Source organism: Chrysemys picta, chromosome 14 (assembly GCF_011386835.1).
Source record: "Chrysemys picta bellii isolate R12L10 chromosome 14, ASM1138683v2, whole genome shotgun sequence".
NCBI classification, from domain to species: domain Eukaryota; kingdom Metazoa; phylum Chordata; order Testudines; family Emydidae; genus Chrysemys; species Chrysemys picta.
In genome coordinates this window covers 7,639,420-7,659,108 of record NC_088804.1, presented here as the reverse complement: position 1 = coordinate 7,659,108, position 19,689 = coordinate 7,639,420, and the positions used below count along the sequence as shown (strand labels likewise).

The 19,689-nt window shown below is 57.2% G+C and overlaps 1 protein-coding gene across 5 annotated transcripts in view; it reads right to left on the bottom strand.

Moving 5' to 3' along the window:
- The window catches only part of DOK4 (docking protein 4), a 41,073-nt gene extending 24,678 nt beyond the window's left edge, over positions 1-16,395 (bottom strand). For 2 of the 5 annotated variants that reach the window (XM_005312799.5, XM_065566909.1), the window contains exons 1-2: positions 16,254-16,395; positions 1,817-2,085 (exon numbers count right to left, since the gene is read on the bottom strand). In XM_005312799.5, coding sequence (XP_005312856.1) covers positions 1,817-1,882 — 66 coding nt within the window. In that variant the 5' untranslated portion in view covers positions 1,883-2,085; positions 16,254-16,395. Of the gene's footprint in view, positions 1-1,816; positions 2,086-9,338; positions 9,633-16,253 lie in introns of those variants that run through there. The other 3 variants (XM_005312800.5, XM_065566908.1, XM_065566907.1) reach the window with 2 other exon arrangements.
- Positions 16,396-19,689: the final 3,294 nt, after the last annotated feature.

Sequence of the window (19,689 nt, the reverse complement as noted above, 5' to 3'; positions counted from 1 at the left end):
GGTGATTTAGTGCTGGCCAGAGCCCAGACACTGTGCACACCCTGCCCTCAAACAGCTGAGCCAGGCCCAGCTGCAACCCACCAGAGCTGAGATGTGGGGGCCCGGCTATTCCTGCCCTGCCAGTGCCCCGAAAGCCCAACCCACCACTCCCCTTTCTATCCCAGTGCTTGGGCCCAAACACCCAGCTCCGCTGATGCCCCTCAATCCTGACCCGCAGCCCCCCCCATGCTATTCCAACCCTGGTCCCCCGCACCAGCGTCCACCCTGCCCTGCCCCAGACCTGACTCCATCCTGAGCAGAGATGCCACTCACAGCCAAATAACCTGTGCAATGGTTTATTTCACATCCAGACCGAGATCTTGCCCTTGCCATGAACCAGGGTTTGACCTCCTTTTGCAGGGGGGGGAAAGGCCCGTGCGCCGCCCCACGGCTCCACCCAGCGCCAGGCTGGGGGTTTCTTTGTCTCAGCAACTGCAGTTTGGCCCCTTTAAGAACGGATCCCGGTACGGAGCCCTCTCCATTGAAATGCGAAGCACACCGGCTCTCCACCAACTCTGCCTAAAATATGGGTCAAGCCAACCAGCTTGGGAGCCCCAGTCACGTGGGATCACCTGCATCTCGCCTGACAAAAAATGAACTGCTCTTTGGGGGAGGGGCCGGGTGGAGCAAGAACTTGCACCTCCTCTACCAGCAGCTCCCCCTGCCATCCCTGCGCCTTGAGCAGCCTCTGCCTGCCGCTGGCTCCGGAACGGCACAGAGCTCCTGGGACCCGGTCCATGCAGCGAGCGTGATTCCCGTAAGCAGATCAATGACCCCGGTTCTCTCGCTAAGGACCCAATCCTTGGAAATCACCTCAAGGCCCCATTGCAATCCATAGGAGCGGAGCATGCCCAGCTCTAGGCCCCAAATCAGTGACCTGCTAACACATCCCATCTTGCCTCCCATCCCCCTCAGGGCTACAGGGAAGTACAGCACCATGTACGCCTCCCCCACCCCCGACTTCCACCCACACACTCCTCCGCCTGCACAACCAACCTCCCAGGGATCCCAGGCGATGCACAGGCTCGGCACCCAACGGGCAACTTAACTGTTCCCTAGCCGGTGCTGACGTCATGTGCAAACGCAGTCAGTGGCATGGAAGGGGCCCAGGGGCGACCAGGGTGTAGGGATCTAAGCTGGGTTTGGCCGCTAGGCCTGAATCGTGGCTTTAAATCCGCAGCCTGCCCTGTCTGGACAGCACGAGCACAAACCACAGTGCCAAATTCCTACTGAATTACACAGAACGCAACAAGTGCAAAACCATCTTCTCGCCTCTCTCCCCTTCGCCTATAAATAACCCAGGGGGTCAGATGCTTTTTTCCAAAAAAAATGATCCAGGCACAGCTTGTCTGCTGGGCTGATCCAAATTCAGCCGAGTTTTTGCTCTCGGAAGGAAATTCCTACAGCTGAATTCAAAGGACAACCCCCCCCCTCGCCTTCCCCCTGCGGAAACCCCACAGCTGCAACTTTCCCCGTCCCCAGAATGACCAGCGACAGCGGCCAGCCCCCTCCCCACGGCACAGGAGTCCTGGGGACGGGCGCTCAGAGTCAGCTGGGGTTGAGGAAGATGCTCGGGCATAACCCAGAGACAGAATCTCGATCGAGGATGCTCTCAACACAAAAGAGGGACTGGGGAGGGGGGAGGCAGGGGGTCTTTCTGAATTTTGCAGCTGCCCCGGTGTTTCAAAAGCAGGGAGAAGCGGGGGGGGGGCGGGGGAGGAGAGACCTTCAAAGCTAGCGATAATGAATCATGCATCACAATCCCCTCCCCACTTACCCCCAATTTCCTGCTCTTCATTTTCACGTAGCCTTGTTTGACGATGTCGTTAAAATTCGTAGCCATGGCGTAGCCCTCTGCAGCCGGGATCCACTCCCAAGGAGCTCCAGGCTTTTTCCTAGCCTGCTTTCCTTCCGTCCGTCTTCCTCCCCCCCCACCTCGCTCCTCCTTCTGCGTTCACCTGTTTTCAGATCCTCCCTGGGGTCCGGGTCGGGGGCCTCCTCAGCATTGTCCTAGCAGCTTCATGCTCCCCTCCTCCCCGACACTGGCTGTAAAATAAAAATGACAGATAGATTAGAGATAGTGACATCTTCCCCTTTGTTCCCCCTCCCGCTTTTCTCTTTCTGGCTGAACCATTCGGGAAAAACCAAGGTGCATCATACAGAAGAGGAGAAATGGAACAGTCCAGTTGTTAACCCCTCGATTCTTCCTCGAGATGCACAAGGACCAACTTTCTCCATGCCTGTGAATCTGCTGCGGATCCAAGAGGGGAACCAGGACAGGTGTGTGGGGATGAGACTTGGCAGCAGGGATGTAACAGCTCCAGGCTGCTGCAGGCCCTGGAGAAACATCTCTGAGGAAGGCTCTCCAGAGCTTTAATGCACTACAGCGGCAAATCAAAGCGCAAGGGTCGCGGCAGGGCAGCAGGAGATTTGAGCTAATAAATAATGACATCATCTCACAGATCTACAGCCCTTTCCGTCTCCAAAGATCCCAAAGCACTCCGACCAACTGCAGAAGCCGACTGTACCCCAAGTCGATCCATCTACCACTGACCCTGGGAGCCAGGAAAGGGACGGCAGAGATGGCACACACGCCACAGTGACCTACCAGCTGATCAGGCCTGGACGCTTCTGACAAACAGGGGATCAAGCGCCCAAACGGTGTGTCGCTTATTCCTCTCGGACAGATCTTTTTTTAAAATGTACCTTCGCACCACTTGTATGCCTTTTCATGCCAGTCAAATCTCCTTGCATCGAAATGCGGCCACCTCTGGGGTGGAACACAAGAGCTGTCTGACAGCGTACAGAAAAGGCCCGTCTACGTTGCGAGAGCAACCAAGTCACAACACGATGTCGTGTCTGAAACATTGTTCCACCTCATAGCACGGACAGGATCTAAGCATGCCTTTCCGTCTGCCACGGCCCCAATATGGAAAGAAATGCCTGAAGAACCCCCAAAATGACAGGCACCTAAACATTATGTATGTAGGAAACAAACTGTGTGGGCTTCCCTCCTTTAGCATCAATCACTCACTAGAACCTCTGGAGCACGAATTTTTATTTCTGTCAAATAATTCTCCGAGAGTGGGGAATGTAGGACATTTTGGGATTAAAATGAGTGACATTTGTTAGATACCAACCCAAGCATATCAGATCCCACGTCCCTGAACTGTGCGGCAGGAGGGTTGCAGCAGACACGGGTTTAGGTCCCATCTACATGACAAGGCACAACAATATTGGAACTGTCAGGAGACAAGTGGGATGTAGCCAGGTCGAGTGACCCAGCGATTTTGTATTGTAAGCGGGCCCATAGGCTGCCCACGACACTTTAGGACAGGAAGTGCAGAATGACACTACATTGAAGGTGGGGAGGGGGGGACACGGATGATTTACGCAAGCACAACAGAATTGCGCTGTTTGGAATAGGACCGGGATGCTGGAGCGAATGCCCCGGCTTTTAGGAAAAGCGTTGTGGGGTCTTTCATGGCCAGAAGGGGTCAGCGCTAGGAACTCCCGTTCAAAAGAATTGCTGACACTACAATGGAGTGACCAACATACAGTTTGCTGCCCTGAGACGGAGTTATGGGCACAAGCACGGAGAGGCTGGCACCATGACCAGATTACCAACCCCAGGAGAAAGCAGACAGTGCCAGAATCCCACGGCCAGAGACGGGAGAAAGATGCCAGCACATGGACAGATGGCACAGAACAATTCCTGGATCTCCCCCACCGAGAGGCGCTCGCTTCTATCCAGTGCTGCCAGGCACTGCCAGGGTGGCTACAGGCCATGGCTACGTTACCAGCCCTCGTGCATACACAGGGCGTGCAAACAGCTGACACGCCAGCAGTCCCGTCGGGGCCAAAGGGGCGTTTGCGTTTGTGAAATGATCATAACGTGGGTTTTATTCTTTTCTCTGTTTTCAGGGAGGGAAGCCGGTCACTGAAGGTTTGCTGCTCCGAGCTCTCCAGGCGTCACAGACACACCCTGCTTCTTTCCGCTGGGGAGGGGAGCCGGCAGGCAGCCCTGCACCGAGCAGCGCTCTGCATATCTAGTGCCAGGGTGGAGTAACGGCACAGAGCAGGATCACGTTACTGGCCTTGGGGTGCATAGCCGGTGCCAACGTTGTATTGCTAGCGCCGGGGTGGATGGGTTAGTAGTGCCAAGGCTGAGTTACCAGCAGCTGGGTGGATTTCCTGGCGCCAGAGCTGCTTTAGCGAATCAGAATCGGGTTCCCAGGGCAGATCCTGGTGCCAGGAGTGAGAGAACAGCACCAGGGAGGCGTTCTTGGCATGAGGCATGAATCATCAGAGCTTTTAACACCACAGCGGGGTTCCCGGCGCCAGGTAGACTAGCGAGGCGAGGGTGGGATGGGGACACCAACGTCTGTGCCATGAGGTTCTCTCTGCCAGAGCTGACAGCAGTGCAGCATTAATGAATCTCTCCGAGACCTCGAGTTCCTAATGAGGAACAGATGGGATGGCCTGTTTGGCACATTCAAGCAACGAGAGTGGAAATGCAAAGAGCTCAAGTGTGGTTCTGCAGATTTCCACCTGGAGCATCTGTTCACCCATCCATCTCGGCACATCTTCTTCCTGTCCAACCATCCACCTCTCTGTTGTCCCTCAAGACCTCTAGCCTGTCTCCCTGGACCCTTAACACCACTGAATTGCAACCCTCCCTGCTCTGACATTTCCCTCTCTTCCTTTTCTTTCATCGCCTCCTCCTTTTTGGCTTTGTCTCTCTCTTATGAAGCCTGACACTAATATGCTACCTCTGGGGGAGAGCGAAGTCAGGGACTGAATTGGAAACAAATGTCATGGTACTCTCCCAAGCTACAAACCAAGCCCCACCCCCTGGACACTCAAAATAGACTCCACTCACAGCAGGCTCCATAATTTGTGAGACTGTTTCCTTTACTGCATGCCTTGATCAGCCGTGAAAGAGCTGACAGTTAACCAGCCATTGTTAGGTTTCAGAGTCAACATATCATCATCATCATCTCATTCAGATGAATGGGAAAGTTCAGGCTGCCCAAGGCAGATATCGCTACACCACTCACACTCTGGTCCCACTTAGAAAGTTCTTTGCAATCACAAGGGATTTGAGACTTTTTAAAAAAGGAAACTTAGATCCGGGTGCACACGTCCCAGGTCACCAAGCCACTGCCACCCAGCTCGCTTGGTCAGTAACACCTGGCATTTGAGACACCCTCTAAGAAAACACAACAGGAATGTTTCACAGATAAACCTTCACCGTTACATCATTATTCTGTGTAGGGATGGGCAAACTGGCCTGGGTAGAATAAGAACCAGCCCAAAATTACTCATCCCAAACCTTCTTAACTCACATTTTAACTCATTTTTCCTCTATTGTGCTACCTGGTTTTGGCGAGGGCCAGAAGCGGAACTGCTGTTATCCCCTAAGAATGGTTTTTCTCTCTCTGTTTTCCAACCCAGCCGCAAGCAGGCAGCATCAGAGACTCAGCAGTGTGCTCTGTGTACACTGGAAATGGAGATGCCTGTTTCCTGCCTCCTGCACTTTTACATTTCTAAGAAATTCATCTACTTGCAGAGGCAGCAGCCATATGGCTCTCAGAGCTGCTGCTGCAGCCTGTTCCAGAGGGGAGGCACACACCATGCTCTTTCTGGCTGAGACTTCACTTTTGTTCTTTCTTTGCATTGTTGTTCCTTAATCAAACAAAGGAAACCATTTAATACAGGAAGTGTGCAGCTGCCCATTCAAGCTCTCAGGCTTCAGGGATGTTTAGATCCAGATCTAACTCTATGATCCACAAGTGTCTCAACAGGAAATCTGCAGAGCGAGGAGCCTCAGAACTCCGGGAAGCCCCTGACCACCTGGACACTTATCTGACCAGAACCTATACAGCTTTTGGCAAGAGGAGAGGACTGGGATGGGGAAGGGGTGAATCCTTCTTAAGCCCAATCCTGGATTGTTGTTGTAAGAGGCCCCGTTATCTTGTGAAACGGGCTCCGTTTTACCCCAGCGCAGTCCTGTCTGCAACACACATTTCTCTTGCATTTAAGACATAAAAGATGTGGGTGGTTCTTGTTTGTTTTTTTAAGGGACACTGTCAAAGGAGGGGAGGGGGGGAAACCTACCAACAATTTCCCCTTTTTTCCTGACACCCGTTGTGATTCCCTAGCTGCCTTATATCCCGAAGACAAAGGCTTCCACGACTGTTTCCTGGAACAGGCAAACAGCAGCAAACCACTGACGGCAGCTCAGCATTTATGCCCAACCCTACGGCAACAAACTAGGGCGTGCCGCAGCCCATACCTCTGAGCATCGCTACAAGCCAGTGCGTGGCACTCTGTCCTTAGGTGCAACCCTACAATAACAAATCAGTACACGGAGCCTATGACCAACCTGGCAGTGACAAACCTCATGCAGCTCAGGGTTTATGAGCACGTCTACAATAGCAAACGAATGCATGGACCTGCCGGTTCATGACTAACCCTACCATAATAAACCAGTGGGGCTCACATGGGATGAAGGGGAAAAAACAACGGAGACAAGGAAACAGGGCTCGTTTTCTTGCCTCTGAGGGGCGTTCCGCTGTTATGAAACATGCCGTCCCCTACACGTTTTAGAGAGCTGTACGCAATTATCTTCCAAGTCAGCATCTGCGAGTCTGCGGCCACGGCCCCACACAGTGTTCGGCCACGTGTGGTTTTCCCCGCGTGCTCTGAATAAAGCACTCGCAGCGATGGGTGGGTTTGCCGAGCACACCCAGAGCTGGTGAACGGGCGCCAGATCCAACAGCCCTAGAGACGAGAGGCCTCCATGCCCAAGAAAGGCGCGGGGCAGTGCCAACTTCCCCGTGGGCAGTCACTCTGCCCAATGCTGCTGCTGAGAGCAGACACCGGTCGTGAACACGGAGTGTGTGTGTGTGGGAGGGGTGATGTTCATTCCCAAGAGCCCGATCCTGTCAGGTGCTGGGCTCCCCCGCACGCTCCACAAAGCCAAAAGGGAACAATGACAGTCAGGCACCAAACTCATTTCCTATGGGCCCCCAAGCAGCCAGGAGACAGCAGTGACAGCCCAGCCCTGAAGAAGAGCCCGGTGGAAGCTCGAAAGCTTGTCTTTCTCACCCACAGAAGTTGGTCCTCGCCCACCTTGTCTCTCTGAAGGATTGTAGACTGTGCCCATCACCGCGGTATCTGAGCTATCACGTCCTGCGGCCAGTCTACCTAAGGCCGTAGCCTTGGGCCACTCCTAAGGAAGCAGCAAGCGTCTCGCTTTCTTCCTAAAGGCAACCGCCATCTACCGCACACAACAGCCTGCCTGCGCCGGCCCAGCTGGAGCTGCTCTCAGCAAGTCACGGAGGCTGCACGTTAAATAATTCATGCAATTCAAAGCGATCATAAAAACCAACAGAATTACTCAGAAGCCAAACACCGCCGGCTCCGCGTTGCGTGGCGGCGGCTTGGGTCTCCGTTCCAGGGGCCACGGCAATTCCAAAGCTGGGCTCGACCAAAGGTGGGGAAACCTAGGCCCTCGCTGGGAACGGAGCGCGTGACCCGCCGGCGGTGCAGTGGGGTCTAAACGCTGATTGCGTCTGCAAACCACGTGGCTCATACTCAATTCAGTGCCTCAGCAGGTAAGAACCTGTCTTCACTGCTGGCTGGCACAGGATTCCTGTTAATTGGTTCAGCACAATCTCGATGCTGCAAAATGACACTATGGAGAATAATATCAAGCTTTTCTATAGGGCAGTATCATTATCCCCATTTTACAGATGGGGAAACTGAGGCACGGACTATGGTGTGACTTGCCCAAGGTCACCCAGCAGGCCAGTGGCAGAGACAAGAATAGAACCCAGGTCCCCCAAGCCCAGATTGAGTGCTCTATCCACTAGGGCAGCCTGCCTCTCACATAGAGAACACTGGAAGCCCAACACTAATGACATGACTCTAATTGTGCCTGACTAGCTGAACAGGCCACTCCTCCTCCTTCTCAGACCTTCCTGTGGCAGAACGTCCCACAATGCATTGCCCCATGTTGCGGGTGCCACGTGCGTACATCTTCTAGGCGTTCTCGCCATTGCTAGGACGCCGTGGGGTAGCTGCCCCGATTTTCCCAGATGCACGGCTACAAAGAGGAAGTGGGGTAGCTGAGGATACACGCTCTAGACAGACACACAGTTGTGTTGTAAAACACAGCTGTTGTGTGCAGTGGCGGATTAGCCGCTGGGCGGATTAGCCCCTGTGCCCAGGGGCCCCAGCCAATTGGGGGGCTCCAGAAAAATGGGCACCCCTGTGCCCCAACCCACTCCGCCTACCCGGGGAGCGGAGGCTTGCCCCGGGTGGAGCAGGGGAAGCCCGCTGGAGCACGGGAGGGGGGGAAGCTGGGGCGGGGGATAATGCAGGCAGAAGGGGTGGGGAGGGGCCCACACTTGCTCTGGCCAAGGGCCCACAAAACCCTAATCCGCCCCTGGCTGTGTGGACCCAACTCACCCAAGTTGGTTGGAACCAAGTCAGAGGCGAGAATCCTAAACCGGTTTTGGGTGCAGTGGAGACAGGACTTTAACACTGTGGTTTGCTCGTGCAGCGAGGGGCCTGGGAGGAGCATTAGGGGATTTGAGCAGCAGTGTTAATAGGGTGAAATTAACAGGGAAAAAAGGCTTAATGTCAGGGAAAGCAATCTACTCGGCGTTTACCCTAGAACAATTACCATGCCAGGGAGCCCAGGAACGTCCCACCGGGACTCCTTTATAACACAGCAGTGCCTGGACCACTTGTGAACCAACAGCATCATCTCTTGACTGTGTAGCCCCACATTACCAAAGCATGCGACAGCCCAGGGCGGTACTTCTACAACCATCTGCTTTAGCTGCATCAGGCAGTTCCGGGTTGCAACCAGCTCTCCGAGCAGGCCTGGCTTTCTAAGAGGACCCCAGACTCCGAAAGGGAAGGGGTGGGAACCTCACTGCTCAATGCCTTTGAATTGGATCTGGCCAGAGTGCTGGTAGCTGTGCAATAGAGAATGCGCTACAGCAGGGGAAGGAGTCAATGGGACAAAAAGGGTCTGGTGAGGAACCCCAGAACATATATTGCTTGGCCAGATCTGTTGCTTCCTGAATGTGCCCTGGGCTCAGCTGCACACGGACGGGGAGGAACAAAAGGTCCCCGGACGCAGTGCTACGTACCAAGCACCGTGCGTCCGTGTTCACTCTCACTGACCCACGGCAGGGCACGGAAGAGGCTGGTCCAGGCTCTCGGGTCCTCAGAATCCTGCCACCCACCCCAGGCAGGTGCCCAGCTGTATTAGTACAAACCTCTCTCACTCCACCCAGAGAGGAGCAGGAGACAAAGCCCGGAGAGGAGCCCGCTGGCTGGATTTTCTTCCCGGACTCTGGATCCGGATTCAAACAGCCTCCGTCATGTCTATTCCCCTGCCAGGAGTTGGCCTTGACATCTCTGCCCAGCGAGGCCCCTGCATTTTGGCCCTGACACGGCACGTGACCTGCCCTCTCTTTCCCTAGGGGCACGTCATTATCCAGCAGCAGGCCAAGGTGGCCAGGAGCCTCTCCTCTGGAAGCCCCCACAGCAATGAGCACAGCTGAGACACTGAAAAGCTGCCCCCTCCCAGACAGGGAATAGCTCCCCCCCCCCCCCCCCAAACCAGGTCATCATGAGAACAGCAGGGGAGCTGGGAAGGCAGAGTGAAGCCGCCTGTCTGGATTCACTCTCCCCCAAGCCCCAGCATCCGCGACAGCCGCTGCTCGGAAGGGAGGGGAGCCGGAAAAGCCGACCCGCAATCTCAGCTCAGGATGCAGGAAGCTGGAGCAGGGGCCGGCTCCACCGCTGCGCTGAGCTACGGAGCTATCGAACCACTGCCTTGGCAGCTGGAGCAGCCGGGGACCGGGGTGAGCTCAGGGCAGTGAGAAGAGAGGCCGGCACGCAGGTGTGGAGGGGCTGTGCAGAGAGACAGCGGCAAGGGGCGGGAGGAGGCAGAGAACACGAGGATGCTGTATCTGAGGGAAAGGGGGGAGAATCGGATGGGAAATGGACAGAGGGAGCAGTACAGCTCCCCTAAGCTCTAGAGGTCGGGCTGGCGAATGCCCCTCAGAGAAACCAAGCTTCTGAATCTCATCCACTCCCTGTTTGTGCAAACCATTAAACCACCTCACAGGCGCTCAGCGTGGGCCGCCTCTGCTCAGGTGAGAACCACCTGTGCTAGAGCAGAGGGCAGTGTGTGGGGCACGGGGCTGAATTGAGGGGCCTCTGCAGGGGTACGGGAGGGAAGCCTGGGGCTGGGATAGCAGGGGGGCTGCAGGGCAGGACGGAGGGGCACTGGCAGAGCTGGGGGAGGGCCGGGGGCTGGGATAGCAGGGGGTGGCAGGGCAGGACCGAGGGGCACTGGCAGAGCTGGGGGAGGGCCGGGGGCTGGGATAGCAGGGGGGCGGCAGGGCAGGACGGAGGGGCACTGGCAGAGCTGGGTGGAGGCCCAGGGCTGGGATAGCAGGGGGGCTGCAGGGCAGGACGGAGGGGCACTGGCTGAGCTGGGGGAGGGTCCGGGGCTGGGATAGCAGGGGGGAGGCAGCAGGATTGAGGGACACTGGCAGAGCTGGGGGAGGGCCCAGGGCTGGGATAGCAGGGGGGCTGCAGGGCAGGATGGAGGGGTACTGGCAGAGCTGGGGGAGGGCCCGGGACTGGGATAGCAGGGGGGCTGCAGGGCAGGACCGAGGGGCACTGGCAGAGCTGGGGGAGGGCCCGGGGCTGGGATAGCAGGGGGGCTGCAGGGCAGGACCGAGGGGCACTGGCAGAGCTGGGGGAGGGCCCGGGGCTGGGATAGCAGGGGGGTTGCAGGGCAGGACTGAGGGGCGTTGGCAGAGTTGGGGGAGGGCCCAGGGCTGGGATAGCAGGGGGGCTGCAGGGCAGGATGGAGGGGTACTGGCAGAGCTGGGGGAGGGTCCGGGGCTGGGATAGCAGGGGGGCTGCAGGGCAGGACGGAGGGGCACTGGCAGAGCTGGGGGAGGGCACGAGGCTGGGATAGCAGGGGGGGCTGCAGGGCAGGGCGGAGGGGCACTGGCAGAGCTGGGGGAGGGCCCGGGGCTGGGATAGCAGGGGGGCTGCAGGGCAGGACCGAGGGGCACTGGCAGAGCTGGGGGAGGGCCCGAGGCTGGGATAGCAGGGGGGGCTGCAGGGCAGGGCGGAGGGGCACTGGCAGAGCTGGGGGAGGGCCCAGGGCAGGGATAGCAGGGGGGCTGCAGGGCAGGATGGAGGGGTACTGGCAGAGCTGGGGGAGGGCCCGGGACTGGGATAGCAGGGGGGCTGCAGGGCAGGATGGAGGGGTACTGGCAGAGCTGGGGGAGGGCCCGGGACTGGGATAGCAGGGGGGCTGCAGGGCAGGACCGAGGGGCACTGGCAGAGCTGGGGGAGGGCCCGAGGCTGGGATAGCAGGGGGGGCTGCAGGGCAGGGCGGAGGGGCACTGGCAGAGCTGGGGGAGGGCCCAGGGCTGGGATAGCAGGGGGGCTGCAGGGCAGGATGGAGGGGTACTGGCAGAGCTGGGGGAGGGCCCAGGGCTGGGATAGCAGGGGGACTGCAGGGCAGGATGGAGGGGCACTGGCAGAGCTGGGGGAGGGTCCGGGGCTGGGATAGCAGGGGGGCTGCAGGGCAGGACCGAGGGGCACTGGCAGAGCTGGGGGAGGGTCCGGGGCTGGGATAGCAGGGGGGCTGCAGGGCAGGACTGAGGGGCACTGGCAGAGCTGGGGGAGGGTCCGGGGCTGGGATAGCAGGGGGGCTGCAGGGCAGGACCGAGGGGCACTGGCAGAGCTGGGGGGAGGGCCGGGGGCTGGGATAGCAGGGGGGCTGCAGGGCAGGATGGAGGGGTACTGGCAGAGCTGGGGGAGGGTCCGGGGCTGGGATAGCAGGGGGGCTGCAGGGCAGGACCGAGGGGCACTGGCAGAGCTGGGGGAGGGCCCGGGGCTGGGATAGCAGGGGGGCTGCAGGGCAGGACCGAGGGGCACTGGCAGAGCTGGGGGAGGGCCCGGGGCTGGGATAGCAGGGGGGCTGCAGGGCAGGACCGAGGGGCACTGGCTGAGCTGGGGGAGGGTCCGGGGCTGGGATAGCAGGGGGGCTGCAGGGCAGGACCGAGGGGCACTGGCAGAGCTGGGGGAGGGCCCGGGGCTGGGATAGCAGGGGGGCTGCAGGGCAGGACCGAGGGGCACTGGCAGAGCTGGGGGAGGGTCCGGGGCTGGGATAGCAGGGGGGCTGCAGGGCAGGACCGAGGGGCACTGGCAGAGCTGGGGGAGGGAATTTTGCACAGCGCCTGTCTGGCCCCCTATGCCGGTGTGCAGGCAAATCCATCAGCCCCTTGATTTCACAGCACCCGTTTAGAGCCTGCTCCGCTCGTGTGCAGCCGGGAGGGTTCGGCCCCTGACTTACACACGCGCAGAACTGGAGTCACAGCAGCAGAAGGTGCCCATGAGCGACAAGTCAAAGGGGAAACCCTGCAGGGGCATCTCTGCAAATGGAGACCAGTGGCTTCCAAAAAGCAAGACCTCAACGCCCATGGCACACGTGTTGCCAGTCCAAGCTTGTGAGAGCAACACCGGCCAGTGCGGGCTTTAGATTGTAAACACCTTCTGGCAGGGCCCTGGGCCTGTCTTCTACACCTAGGTGACTTGTAACCGGTTCCAGATCACGATGTCTAGAACACCCAGAACGGGAAGGTCTGGCCGTCCCCAGGCGCTGCCCCCTGCCCGACACACGAGTGATTTCCCCTTGTGGCACAGGACACCATCATCACGCTGCTGCTGCAGGGGGTATAGGGGAAGGGGGTATTTCCCCCCCTACAGCTTGTTCATGGAGTAAGAGAGGACGGGGGGGAATTTGATGTAACTATTAAGCAGGGGTGTCTCCAAACCAGGAGACGAGCCCGTCCAGCTAGGACATGAGAAACAGGAGCCTCCCACCCGAGGCTGGCTAGTTTGCTGGTTGCTGGGTTTGGCGTGCAGGTGCTGGGTGGTGTTGGTGGCCTGTGATGTACAGGAGGTCAGCCTGGATGATCAGGTTGTCCAGTTTGGCCTTAAACTCTATGATTCCAGAGTCAACTTCTCAGGCAGTGTAGCTCACACTTCACCAATGTGCAGTAGGTTTTGTTACAGGCAACGAGCGCAGATTTTCGACGGTGCCCATACACCTCAGCTTGGTTGGACTCCTTACATGGACAGCCCAATACAGTGAGTTAACAGTCCCATGGGCCTCTCCATAACAAAGGTGGGCACCGTGTAGAACACCTCCAAGAGCCAGAACCCCTTTGCAGGACTGTAAGGAGGACGACGCGGGTCCTGCTTGCCTACAGAGTCTCCATTCGGCAGACCTCTGGGTCTCAGTCTCTCCTCCGCTTCCACTCAAGCCTAGGTTTTGAGACGAGGAGGGAGACGGCCGGGGCGTGACTAGGGCTCAGAGGATGGAGTTATGACACTCACTGAACATGGCTGGATTCAGTGGGGATGAAGCTAATTGGGTGCTATGGAAATGAGTGAGGAGCTCTCGAATTTCCAGAACATTCTACCTGCTCTGGAATTCCAGAGGTGGTCTGGAGAGAGGGCGGGGTCAATCCAGGGGATCGAAAACTTCTCCTCTTCCATGCGGGAAGGGCAAATGCAGCCGGGCCATGGGGACGAATCCTGGATCGCGGGCTGCAATGAACTGGGGCGGCAGTCTGCCATGGGAGGGATGGCAGCCCCAGTGCAGAGGATTTTTAAAGCTACACACCACAAAGCACTAAGGGCTCTCCCATAGAGAACAATACTGTACTGGAGAACTGGACCGGACAATAACGTCTCTCTCCTGTCTCTGACATCTATGTTTCACAGGGTTAGTCTCTGACAGGCCTCCAGTCTGGGTCAGCCTACGCTGCGGCACAATCTCAAGCGCTCTCTCTAAAGCCTCCAAGAGCAGCTGCAGCCGTCTGGTGGGTCACCCCCGGAGACACCCCCTCTACGGACAGGGGTGTCCTTGGAAGAGACACAAGGGGCTGTTGTTGGAAGCAGCAGGCACTCCTTCACCTGCCCAACCCTAGTGAGGTATCCTACGGCAGAGAGTGGGACCTTTCCCTGTCACCTGCCTTCCAGCCACTAACTGATGGAGCTTAGCCACGGGTCATGTCCACTGCAGGGTTCAGACACCTTCCTCTGGAAGCCAGGTGCTAGCCCCGGTCAGAGCCAGGCTCCCAGCCTAGACCGAACACTGGTCCCATGCAGTAGGGCTGGGTTCCTCTCCAGCCCGGCTCCCTTTGACCCCAGAGAACCCTGTACCTGGGCTCTTCCTGGGTGGATTGTTTTCTAAACAAACACCATTGCCAAGGAATCCTGCAGGTTAACCAATAACCTTGGGAGAGAAAAGAGCCCGCAGCAGGGTGATCTTATCTTATCAGAGGCCTTTGGAAATGCCTAGGCAGGGCTCCCGCTGTCTCTGCTGTGGGCCCCCTACCCCCAGCACATTGATCTTATCAGGGTTTCTCCTGCCCTAGGAAAGTAAAAACCACACATCCAGCTGTCTGCTCCCCGGGTCCGTCCTATCACCGGCCAGGGACGGCAGCAGGGTTTGTGAAAACTGTGCTGCCCACACCCTTATTGTCTCCACTGCAGAGTCACATCCTAAAGCAACGTGATCTTATCAGGGTGTGACCCACAAGGTGGTGGGGAGAGCGGGTACAAGGTAAGTTACAGGTTCCTTAAGTCATGCCCTGGGAGAGAGGAGGGACTCCGGCTGTGACTCTGTGATGTGGGACCCCGTCTCTCAAGCAAGCCAGATGGAACAACCCCAGGTGGGACCCAGCTCACACGTCCGCAGCCATGGGAAAAGTTGCAATGCAGGGTCCCTGAGGTCCTGGGAAATGCACCTTCATCCCCTGGCTGTGTCACTGCCTGAAGGAAAAGCACCAATCAAATTCTGCCCTGATTCCATCCTGCCCACTCACAGGCTCTGCCTCTGCCGCACTTTGTGACCTTGGGCAAATCACGGACTGCTCTGTGCCTCAGTTTCTCCGTTGGCGCAATGGGGATAACAACACCCAGAGGTCTTAATTCGTTCCCGAGTCCGAAGTGCTTTGAGATCCTAGGATGGACGGTGCTATGGAGAGACAGAGCATTACTGCCACTCTCCTCACCTGGTCCCTCTCTAAGCACAGCTCACCACAACCACCAGCCCAGAGAGGCAGGCTCCTGGCCTGCTGTCACTGAGGATAGCACAGGAGCGGGCACCCAATCAACTCAGCAAGACTCAGCACCGGAAAAGCTCCTCTCTGACACAGCAAAACCAGAGGGACTGGGACTGTGGGCTAAGTGAATGAGGAAATAATCAGTGATGTGATCACCCAGAGGTCACAGAGGAAACCCCCCATCTGGAGCACCTTTCTGGAGGAACTTTACCCACCGCTCTGGTGTTGGGGTGGAAGGACTGCTCCAACCTGGGAAACCTTTAGCAAGGTGTGAAATACAGAGCTCCCCGGAGAGAGGTTTCTTTCCTGGGGCTACTTTAGAAAGAGGAGACAGGCCAACCCCCTGACGTGAGCTGACAGACCCCTAAGGAGGAGAGAACTTCATCAGGCCCATGGTGTTAGACGGAGGGGAAAGGTCTGGGGGGCCATTAGAAGGGGAGTTCTGGACTCTTTCTCCAGTTCTGGGCTCCTTTAAAAAGAAACAGCCTCAAGGCCTCTACATCCTGCTGTAAAGAAACAGCCCCTCTACACCGGGCTGTTGGGATGGAAAAGAGCAGCTTGATCTGGGTCCCCTATAGCAGGGATGGGGCAGTGGGTACCCCAGGGGGTTCCCCAATCAGGGTCCCCCTATAGCAGGGGCGGTGGTTACCCCAGGGGGTGCCCCGATCTGGTTCCCCTATAGCAGGGAATGGGGCGGGGGTACCCCAGGGGGTGCCCTGATCCTAGCAGAGGTGGGGGCGGTAGTTACCCCAGGGGGTGCCCCGATCAGGGTCCCCCTATAGCAGGGGCAGGGGCGGTGGTTACCCCAAGGGGTGCCCCGATCAGGGTCCCCTATAGCAGGGGTGGTGGTTACCCCAGGGGGTGCCCCGATCCGGGTCCCCTATAGCAGGGATGGGGCGGTGGGTACCCCAGGGGGTGCCCCGATCCGGGTCCCGTCCTTGGCGCTCCCCGGGGACTCCCGAGCGCCCGGCTCCTGCGGGCTCGGTGCCCCCCAGCGCGGCGGTGAGCGGCGGCTCCTACCTGCCCGGCCCCGGCGCTCCCGGCTGCCCGTCTCCCGAGCCCGCTGCGCCCCGGCTCCATGGACGCCCGTGTCCTGGCCGCGCCGCCGGAGCTGGGGCGGGGAGCTCGGCGGCGGCGCTACGGGCAGAGCGCAGCGCCCTGCCCCGGCTTCCCTGCTCGGTCCCGGGCACGTCCCAGCCCAGCCCCTCCGCCGCCGTATTCCTCCGAGGAGAGGGGCAGCCCACACTTCCCCGGCTCCCGCGGGCTCGGGGGCGCGGCCCCCAGCTCCATGCAAAGGGTGGGCTCAAGCCTGACCCCTCCCCTTTCGGCCCCTCTCCTCGGGGGTATTTTAGGGTGGGGGCCCTGTGGTGCCAGGCACTGTACAATACAGACTGAGCCAACCCCTGCCCCCACCAGCTCTCAGTCTAGATGGAAAGGAAGGGGTGTTATCCCACCCCATTTTACAGAGGGGAAACCGAGGCACGGACCAATTAAATGAGTCTGCATCGGAGCCAGGAACCGAACCCAGATAATTAATTATTATTTCTGTCCCAGGCAGCACCTAGAGAGCCCAAGTGAGATCAGGGCCACTGGGTTAGGTGCTGGTACAGTCCCCACCGGAGGAGTTTACAGTCAATCTCCTGGGTCCCAGTCTAGTGCCTAAGCCTGGAGAGTGTCTGTTCTCTTCACCTCACTCCTTACCTTGTGAGGTGACTTCATCATGGAGAAGGAGTAGCTCCCACTGGACCACCAGGACTTGTGGCACCTAAGAACTGTTTCACTGGGTGGCCTTACACAAGCCCCTTTCCCCGCTCTGCGCCTCAGTTTCCCCATCTGTCCAAGCAGTGCTGTGAGGTTTAGGCAGCTAGTGTTAAGCATTTTGAGAGCCTCAGGTCAAGGGGGAAAGGGAACATCACTAATTTATAACGATTATACTGCATAGTAAGTGAGACGCACTATCAATTACTTCGGTTTCTCCCATCCCATAATACTCAACAAAAAGGCAGATTTCAAATCATTCCACCAGCCACTGGCTAAACTGAGCTGTGGAAGAACAGGGTGGCAGCGAGGTGACTAACCTCCATTTAGTGCATTTCAAAACCAGAGGGGAGATTTACATGAATTAGAAGAGCAGCTGCAGATACGCTAACCAGAAGGAGATTCAGCAGCTCAAACGACTGCCATGCACGCTTTAGGGTGGAAAATGCTTCCTAGCTGCATGGTCAGGTAGGTTAATACCTTCCACATCAGCTATTGGCCCCTGTCACACATGAGATGAAGCGTTGGCCTGGTCCAGTAGGGCAACTGTTGTGTCTCTCCATTTCAGGTACTTCTAGGTCACCCATTACCCGTGCCCCCTCCTAATATGTAATACATTTACCCTCACCCCCCTCTGATATAGGACAGTGCTATTATCTCCATTTTACAGCTGAGGGGAAACTGAGGCACAGACTAAGTGACTTGCCCAAGGTCACACATGAAATCTGTAGCAGAGCAGGAAATTGAATGCGGGTTTCCATAGTCCTAGGCTAGTGATGCAACCACTGGAACATCCTTCCTCTCACCGGGGCTTTGTCCAAATTGACTTTACCAACTGTGGACCAGGTCCTCAGTTGGTGCAGTGCAGCGTAGCTCTATTGACATGCGGCACTCTGCTGATGTAAACACGCCGAGCAGGTAGCCCCCTGTTTTATTATGATGTTATAATGCACATACAACAATCAAGTCCAGGCTGAAACTCAGCTTGTCGGGGGGGTCTGTTTAATAACACACGGTTTCTTCTGCGTACATGTTTAACACCAACAACATCACGGGAATTACTGGGTGTTACGGAGTTGGGGGAGACAAGGCCCTGCACCCCCGGCTTCCTGCGATTCACCATGACTCTCAGCCAGCCAGTAAAACAGAAGGTTTATTTAGACGACAGGAACACAGTTCAAGACAGGCCTTGCAGGTACAGACAACAGGACCCCCTTAGTCCGGTTCATCTTGGGGGGCTAGGGGAGGCCAGGAGGTTTGTCTGGCCTCCCCTCCATTTTTTTAGCCAGCTTCAAACTGAAACTTTTTAGCCCCTCCTTTTCCTTTTTGGGGGGGGGGCAGGAGCTTACCTGATTTTTTTTGTTTTTTAACACCTTTTGTTGGCACCTTTGTAGGGGAGGGGCCCAGGCCATTGGTTGCCAGGAGACAGGGTGTCGGACATTCTCTGTGCAGACCCTTGCACACCCCTGCCCTCTGGGGCTCTGCAACAATCACACACCCTTATCCCGCCACCTAGATACTTAAGAAATGCATAGGGGAAACTGAGGCACCCACACAGTATTTAAAGACAACATTAAGAACATTTTTACTTTATCACACCGGGATGTAGAAATACTTCAGAGATGAGACATTTGAAATTATTTTGTTGGGGGGGGGGGGGAGGAGACAAGAAGGGGGAGGAGTGATGCATTTGTGTTTCACCCTTTCCATCTGTTTTATCTAAACAATGGGCCGAATCCTCAGCCAGTGCAAATCAATCGCCCTCACTCCATTCGCTTCAGTAGAGTTACACCCGTTTGCATCAGCTGAAGCTCTGGCCAGTGACGCATAACGCAGCATTGTGGGGTGTTTCCTTCAAACAAATTTATAATCGGCCAAGGAGGTTTCTTTATTTTCGTGTGCGATTGACTGATTGTTGCTGGTGGAACAGCCGCTGCATGTGCCAAATAACCACTTTACCTGGGAAAATAAAATGCCCGTTGATCTAACTCTAACCCATGAAGTCAAATGCCCTTTAGCTTTGCCTTAAATAGCCGATTCGGCGTGAGCCTGCAGCGTGCACCGGACTGGGACTCGGGACAGCTGGGGTTTATTTCTGGCTGTGTCACTGACATGCTGATTGACCTCAGGCAAATCACTTCACCTGCCTGGGCCCATTTCCCCTTTATCTGACTTGGGGCTCTCACTCACTTTAGGTTTGTACAGGGCCTGGCCCAGTGTGGCTTGGTCCGGATTTCGAGTCTCAGCCGTGATACAAATAACACCCTGCAGCAGCCGGTCCAGATTCCAGGAGAGCCAACCTCCATCTGCAGCAGCGGTTCTCAGCCTGCACCCAACTGCGGCCCAGGTGACATCCTCAGGGCCACACAGGTAGTGTTGGATACGGCCCACAATGGTACATAGGTTGAGACCCACTGACCCAGGAACGTTTCTAGCAGTGAAGGATCCTCTGCCTTCTTACACCAGGATTGAATTTGGCCCTAAAGGCTGAAACGACCCAAGCAATGTGGTGGCGTCTCTCTGACTCCTCACTCCCCTGGGGCACTGGGAGTGGGAGAACCAGCAGCTACATTTTAACCCTGCGCTGGGGGACTGGGAAAAGTCCCAGCACTGTAACTCCCCCCGGGAGATTGATTCCCCACGCATCCCAGGTTTGGGCTGGGAAAAGGGAGGGAGCCCTGGAGCAGGGGAGTCGCCT